The following is a 7,671-nucleotide window of genomic DNA, read 5'->3' as shown; positions in this document are numbered from 1 at the left end:
TTATCAGGCATCTTGGAGGAGCTGTGTTCTCCAACTCTGACAAACAACGCTTGATCCGTGACCTTGTTATGTATGTGCTGTAATATGTTGAGCAGATTGTCTAGTGCACGACATCCAGGTGCAGACCTCGCTTTTGGTCTTACCCGCGACGCATGCTTGGCAGTGCATTAAATTTTCTAGTCACCACACTCTGAACTACAGTCTCTTCCGCTAGTGACTCGATCTCGACTATTTTCCCCCAAAACCTCAAGACTTCTTCTTTGTGCTGCATGATATAATCTTTTGTGCATACGGGCGCACGGCAAGAGGAGCATGGTGAAAGGACTTTGTTCATGCGAGTCTCCTGTTCCAATTTCTCACAGTCATCTAAAGCCCTCGACAGAATTTCAGTCAACCTTACAGACTCTGTGTTGATCCAACCCATCTCCATAGCTGGATATCGCTGCGATTCTCTCACCGCGCTTCTCTTGCTTCTGATATCTTCTGTTTGCTGTATGATAGGACTTGGTATACTTTCCCAAAAGGCGCCCTTGTGTATTGAGCAGAGCCTATCCTTGGCTTCTTCAAGCTGTAAACAAATCTGTTGAGCTTTGATAAAGCTCTTTCTCTTTGTGCTTTTCCTAAGCTCGAACGATACTATGCTCCAGGTCGCGGACAGCCACTCTCGAATCTTCTGAGCAGTGCTTGATTCTGCGTTTGTTGTCCTCAATTCTATCTTGTTCCTAGGTGGCTCGCTATCTCGATCTTCTTTGAGGGCCTGGATACATTCATCAAGGCATTTGATCCTGGTTTCCAGGGTTCGGTGGTACTTCTTGGGTGTCTTGAGCACAGTTTCCGTCACTATATCGACCAAACGCTCTTTTTTCCTGGAAGCTCTCTCGTCCTGTGGTCTATACCGAGCCGCTCGCTCTGTCAGAACAGGAATCATCGGATGGGGTTGGTGGAGGTCCATCGAACGATGTCGGTGTCACAAGGTATGACGGCTGTCTCTCTCCCTGGACTTGTTGTTTGAACTGGAGATTCAAGTCCAAAGTACAGGCTTGCTGCAGGAAGCCTATATATCGCTAGAAGCTTGTTTGTACAGATACTTTTGAAGATGACGAAATGTTTCAGTCAAGACCAACTTCGCCATGTCGTGAGATTCTTCACAGCCTCTCCCTTGGCTGTCTCTCGAACAGTCACGTCAGTGATGGATAATAGAAATCTCCTTGATGACTGTATATCATCTCAACGACATGCGTGTCGTACGATAACTTTTGCTGATTTCCGATCTCGGTATTATGCAATTGTGCTGCGAGCTTGTCTGAGTGGTATTGCTCAGTGACGTCTGATAGACGTGTCTCTGTGTCAGCTGCTGATTGCGGTAATCGGTTGTATCATCAATTACTCATGGAGTGATATAACACTAACTGCTGCTCGATTGCTTGTTCGAGGGAAGCTTACGAAGTTCTCACGTGGTCGAAAGCATATATTAACCGCTTCTTCCTTCGTCGTAAATCACCTCAGAGGCGATCGACTGTCAACATGAGAGAGTCTCAAACGTCCTTCTTGTGGTTTGCTCTACTGGGATTTGCAAGATCAGTCCTTTCAGAGAAGGCTGATTGTGGAGATGGGCTGGAGTTGAATGCGCTACAAGGCGTTGAGTCCACCTTCAGCATCCCGGTTAGGAAACCTTGTTCAGCTGCCCTGATCACCTTCAGCGATGGTACAGATTTGATGCTAGATCCTCGAACCAATACTTCGTGCCATAATCCGATTTCAGAAGCTCAAACATTTGCTACTGTCATTGGCTCGGACGCCCCAGTGGGTGTCGCAACGCTCACCTTTCAGTGCAGTGAGCAGGTCTATTGTATGTCAATCAATGTAGCGGAAGGGAACGTTTCGGACTCGCAAACGTCCATTCGCAGCGTTTGTGCAAACTTGACGAATACAAGTGGCGAGTCTTCAGGCGCAGCTATTGGCGCAACCCAGGTGTCGAAAGTCAGCGGTGAATCGGCCCATCAGAAAAGCATCCCAACTTCGCAGAGCGACTTGAGCATCACAAGAACCTTGTCAAATGGTTTGAATGGCTTTAGTACCTCACTTGGAGCAGGTGTGCTGGGGAATGGGACCTATACTGCCAGTCTTGACAGCATTGGTCTTAGCCAATTAGCTTCCCAGACTCTCTTTGGTTTGTCCGCCGGGACAACCCTCACCACAAGCTCGACATGGGCCGCATCTCCATCGAGGACTTCAAACGTGCCCATTTCCCAGACAACCATGCTATCACTAAATAGATCTGATACCGTCGTGCCTGCAACAACGACAGGGCCTCCAGATGACGCTGATGTCAGCACGTCCAAGACTGCTACGACACTGAACGATGACAACTCTACTGCAGAGGGTACAGATATCCAGCTGCCATATGGGAACCAATCTCGCGAATCGGATTCTTCGCCAGACCCTACAGCACAGTCCATTACGGCGTATCCTCTCCAGAATGACACTAGAACAACTTCCCCTACCCAAACAGCAAGTCAAGATCCTTCTACATGCGCTTGTTACCCACTTCCCACTTTCTGATAGTCGACAAATCATCGTCTCGCCACCAAAGTCTCATGTTGTGATAAGCAGTCTACAAGCTGTCTTTATGGTCAAATTTATAGCTGAATTTGTTCCTCAGCTTCATTTTGGAAGGGGAGCTTCAATATATACTGTTTGCATTTTTCACTTTAGCTTAGTTCCAACACTTCTTGATTTATTGACATCTATGCCATAGCTTGACGCGTCTGTGTCATAAAAATTAAGTAGACTGGGGAGATGTATGATTGGCTGTACCTTACCCAATGTAATGAAAAGCCATGTGTCCTGCGAGCCGACCACGAATTTCTGGTCAGATTCTTATACCTTACATGTAGTTGCTCAGAAAGAGATAGATGTTACGCAAATCTTGAGATTGCTAAGTTCTTATCACTTCCGGCAACCATTTGATGTTCGAGTATCTCTTAAGTGGTAACAGAATTTCATACATCCGCTCTTGGACTTTTACCTCGCGTCGACTGCTGGAAGAAAGTTTACTGTCAGGATCATCTTCCGCAAAAGGTTGGCACTTCACGGCAGTTTATTGCTAGAATATGGAGATCAGGTTTGCGAGTTTGTTGGGATGTCCGGGCACGAAACGGTACACGCGCAGTCAAAGGCTACAGAGGATGTCAATCGATGCTCCGTACCCTCTCGCGAGGATCCATAGAACCGTCATCAATTCGGCGGAATAAATCATGACATGCATAGCATCTCGAACTTATCCTGCAACATAGTCTATGTCTCGACATCTAAATCTATTGCGTCGACAGCATTATCCACAACCCGCTGCCAGTTGCCGGCATGATCGACAATGATAGAGCGGGTGTTCAACTGCCCCGTTGCTTCAAGGTGCTCTCGAACTTTGACGAGAAATTCATCTTTGACTAGCTTCCCAGGCGTACAATCCGAGAAACAGATCGGGCAGCGCCAGTCATTTCGCGTCAGACGACCTGTTAGGCACGTCTCTGATCGAGTTTCGAGAAAAACGTCCAGATCGAAAGCATCGTAGTGCGAGCAATCTTCGCCGCGGACAGGTATGTCAAAGATCCTCGACTTCGAAAATGGCTCGAAAAGATCAATCCTTATCACCAAAGGTGTGTCAATGACATCGATAGCCGCGTCACAACTTGAAGCCATGCGCGAGATGATAGAGTCTAGGACTTTTTCGCTCGAGATCGTCTTGCATCCTCCCACGATTTCCAACCTACTCCAAACGATCCAACGTTCGATGGTGACGGCGAAGTGCGAGTTGATGCCCCAAGCAGCGCTGGTCGCTCCAACCCTGACTTCAAGTTTGTTGTGTTTCTTAAGCTGTGATGTGACATCCACAATAAGCGATCTGGCTTCGGATTCGTGTAAATCTTGATTGATCCACAAACCGAGACCGTCAGGCAGATCTCTGCTTGATAAAGCTTCCCGAGATCCGTGGAGAAGCTTCAGTATGGATCTCGATCTTGGAGTGTCTGGTGCGACGTCTAGCTGCTCCATATGCGAAGTCTGGCGTGGAGAGCCCGGTATGGTAGTCGTCCACGACGCATCTTCAATGCCTGTCGAAGGCAGGCATTGATGTTTCACTTCCCCGTCTAGGTATAGAAAGAATGTCTGGCTGAGAGTACCAGAAGCCTTTCCGAGAGCTCTTTGGAGATCTAGACTGTCTAGGTTCAGGAAGGTCGTGAGCAGATCTTCGAGCTTCCGGGTTTCCTCACGGTTAGTCTGTATCCAATCTTGATAGATCTCCTTCAGAAGGACAGACAGGAACGAGCGGGTCTTATCACTTAGTTTCGAAATGGCAAGAATTTTGCGGAGCCACTGCAAGCTATGTGCCACTGGGTGAGGCTCGTATAATCGGCTAGGAGTAGGATTGGGCAGTACTAGATTATAGATCTGGTCGCGTTAACATTAGGTCGACAATCAACCAGACAGGAGGCTGGAGTGATAATAGTTCTCTTACCAAGACAACAAAGAGCAGGTCGTTGATCTCCAGCGCCTTGCGCACCAGATTCAGCACTTCGTCGTCAATTTTCTGCAAAACTCCTGGTCCGTTATCATGTCGAAATTCTCCAAGTTTTGAGATGTTAGGATTAGTTGACAGAGCTGACATGATGTAGAAAAGGGCCAACCCGATCTCCGACGGTATCAAAGTCATCATTTGCAACCTTTTAAGAGTCTTATCCGGAATTCGAATCTTGTGTCATGTGTACCAGAATGGGGTACGCTCCATGTCAGAATGCGGAGTCATGAGCTGTAATTTTCGACCTCTCTGATTTGAGCCGTCCGTGAGCATTCAGACGATTAAGATCACCAACTACAATGGAATCATGTATCGATCCGACGTGGTCAATGATCATCGATTCTGATGATTGTTCTCCAATGCGAATCACAAGACTGGTCTATAGGCCAGTGCAGCGAGAGGATTTGCTACAATTGGTGGACAACATATTTCACACCCTCTAAAAATCACCCTCGAACAACTACTCTCTGACAAAAAGGTTTTGCGTCAAACGAAGGATGGTCAATTTGAGAAGGTGGTACATGCCGGTCGGATGCAGAGAATGCGGTGATGTCATCGACTTATCGATCGACGCACTGCATGTTTGCTGTGTTTGCTCAAGCATGGGGTCTTCAAAGGCAAACAGCACAAGCGGAAAGCCCTGGCCCCAGCCCTCTCTCAGGGGTGGCTGGATGATGGAAACAAGTTGCCCTTGGCATTTCAAGACCGTTTGGGGGAACAGCACCCTTTAGGATGGTTTTGCACGACCAGAGGTTTCATGATGATCCGCTATGTCACCCGATCCGAGAGTCATTTCGACTTGCTCCATGGCTATCGTATCCGCGTTAAGCACTACGGCATATCGGTTAGGTTAATAGCGAATATCAAGCTAGCTCAGTGTAACAAAAAATCTATTACGCGTTCTTTACACATCTCATCGTGTTACAAATGCTTTTTGCCAAATAAATTGCTTCGACTAGAGCGAGAAAGAAGATACCACGTACATTGTGCGCTTCAAAAGTCACCCGCACGAGGTATCTGGATAGATAGCGTTGGTGTCCATATTACGCGATGCGCATGTCTAATTAATGGCTCCTCGGATCACTGTACTACGTGGTCAAAGCAAAGACAATGCGTGGTCATGCCGTGATCAGTCCTCTTTGTGTCCAGGCACTGCTTCCAGACCCGCGGAACAGAAAGTCGTGTTGAATGAGAAGATAGACCATTGGTCAGAAAGCTGATCTGATTATCCCATGATATGGTCTGTGCAAAAGGCTCAAGAGGGGTTCGGTACCTGACTGCCGGGCCATGTGGACCACGGAAGGATTGGCCTCAAACAATAGTTCTCATACGCTACGATAGCGACTCCGAGCCCTTGGTAGAGCTGCTGGTTAACATGCAGATTGATTCCTCCTGCATTCGATATCCTATAGCTTCCTTGTTTCGTAGCTTGGCTCGTATGCAAGAATGTCTCAAGCGCTGTCAACGACTATCGGGTGGTTCGCCTGTCACGAGCTGTTGAACCAATGCAACAATCTAGGCTAAAGGCAAGCCACATCGTTGAGCTCGAATCTGAGGCTCGGTTGACAACTGAGTTCCGGTCGTTCAGTGGTAAAACCTCTGTTCCTCCTTGTTATGTGACTGATTTGCTGAGAGTCTGAGGACCTTGACAAGCATTCCCATAACCTCTTTGCGGCTTCGCGTGCGACCACCACTCCATTCATCTAACCATGGGTACCACCGAGATGGACAACAACGTTCAGTCTTTCCGTGGCGGAGAGACTGACGACGGTGCCGACCCTGCTCTGGTTCGCAAGATTGACTGGAGGATCATTCCCACCCTCTTGCTTGCATACTTCCTGCAATTTTTGGACAAGGTGGCTGTCAATGTGAGATGCGATCTGCTAGTGGTAGCACACGTCCGAGCTAACCAGTTGTCAATGTAGTACGCGAACGTCATGGGTCTGCAAAAAGATCTCAACATGCAGGGTCAGGACTTTTCGTGGACAGCAACAGCGTTCTTCATCGGCTACATTGTCGCAGAATGGCCTCAAGGTAAGCACGAGATCTCTATATAAACTGCCAAAGGTTGATGTAAGCTATGCAGGAATACTTCTCCATCGCTTCTCTGTGTCAAAAGTCCTGGGATGCAACATATTTATATGGGGTATTATCCTTTGCTGTTCAGCCGCATGTCACAACACAGCTTCAATTATAGCTGTCCGTACCCTGTTGGGCATGTGCGAGGCTGTCATTGCTCCGGCTCTGATTGTGATCACCTCGCAGTGGTATGTCAAGGCCGAGGCACCGCTCCGGTATGGCATCTGGTATTGTGGTTTGGGAGCGGGCCAGATTGTTGGGGGTCTCATCAGTTTCGGAGCACAGCATAGCTCCTCAACGTTTGCAAGCTGGCGGGTGATGTTCGTCTGCGTTGGGATAGTCAACATCCTCGTGGCGTTACTAATTCTCCTTACTCTCCCTGGTATGTCCTCGCGAGCTGTTGAACCCCAATCATCTTGCTTACCGGCCTAGATGGTCCTCAAAAAGCGAGTTTCTTGAGCCAAGAGGAGAAAGAAAGCATTAAAAAGCGACTCGAGATGGACAGTGCGGGAAACGAGCCAACGAAGTTTTGTCTTCACTCTTTCAGAGAATTGCTTCTAGATCCACAAACATGGCTTCTGGTCTTGCTGACACTTTGCATAACGATCCCGAGCGGTGTAATCACTACCTTCTCGGCTGTCTTGATCCACAGCTTTGGGTTTGACTCAAGGCAAAGTGCACTTCTCAACATGCCATCTGGGGCTGTGAGCATCTTTGCAACGATGTTATCAACTTGGGCAATTGTGAAGCAGGCACCCAGGTGGCTGTCCATCGTAGGTCTCTTGATACCTGCTCTGATTGGTGGTGCTCTGCTTTCTTTTGAGGGCATCGATCGTTCAGCTGGGTCTCTCGCTGGTATCTATTTGGTCAACTTTGTGAGTCTGCAGCTATTGATGGTAATGTGGTGAGTGAAGACTGACTGAAAATAGATTGTGGCTCCGTTGGCTATCATATATAACTGGGTTGGCGCTAATTACAACGGCCACACGCAGAAAGTGACCGCAAGTGCGGTGATTTCT

The 7,671-nt window shown here is 48.0% G+C and overlaps 4 protein-coding genes across 4 annotated transcripts; 2 read left to right on the top strand and 2 right to left on the bottom strand.

Moving 5' to 3' along the window:
* Window positions 1-139: 139 nt before the first annotated feature.
* On the bottom strand, window positions 140-952 carry M437DRAFT_70746 (uncharacterized protein; the record flags this gene model as incomplete). The annotated part of the gene is made up of 1 exon (XM_041025561.1): window positions 140-952. The coding sequence occupies one exon, from the start codon at window positions 950-952 to the stop codon at window positions 140-142; it is 813 nt and encodes a 270-aa protein (XP_040874533.1).
* Window positions 953-2,259: 1,307 nt separating this feature from the next.
* On the top strand, window positions 2,260-2,562 carry M437DRAFT_89365 (uncharacterized protein; the record flags this gene model as incomplete). Its single annotated transcript, XM_041029039.1, has 1 exon — window positions 2,260-2,562. One exon carries the CDS (start codon window positions 2,260-2,262, stop codon window positions 2,560-2,562), a length of 303 nt encoding a protein of 100 aa, XP_040874532.1.
* Window positions 2,563-3,297: 735 nt separating this feature from the next.
* Window positions 3,298-4,663, bottom strand: M437DRAFT_89364 (uncharacterized protein; the record flags this gene model as incomplete). Its single annotated transcript, XM_041029038.1, has 2 exons — window positions 3,298-4,446; window positions 4,514-4,663. 2 exons carry the CDS (start codon window positions 4,661-4,663, stop codon window positions 3,298-3,300), a joined length of 1,299 nt encoding a protein of 432 aa, XP_040874531.1.
* Window positions 4,664-6,348: 1,685 nt separating this feature from the next.
* On the top strand, window positions 6,349-7,671 carry M437DRAFT_10693 (MFS general substrate transporter; the record flags this gene model as incomplete). Its single annotated transcript, XM_041018579.1, has 5 exons — window positions 6,349-6,441; window positions 6,499-6,607; window positions 6,660-7,034; window positions 7,085-7,527; window positions 7,582-7,671. Coding segments are annotated over 5 exons (1,110 nt in total), but the record flags the coding sequence as incomplete, so codon positions are not given.

This window comes from Aureobasidium melanogenum (assembly GCF_000721775.1).
Source record: "Aureobasidium melanogenum CBS 110374 unplaced genomic scaffold scaffold_83, whole genome shotgun sequence".
NCBI classification, from domain to species: Eukaryota; Fungi; Ascomycota; class Dothideomycetes; order Dothideales; family Saccotheciaceae; genus Aureobasidium; species Aureobasidium melanogenum.
This window is presented reverse-complemented; position numbering and strand designations above follow the sequence as displayed.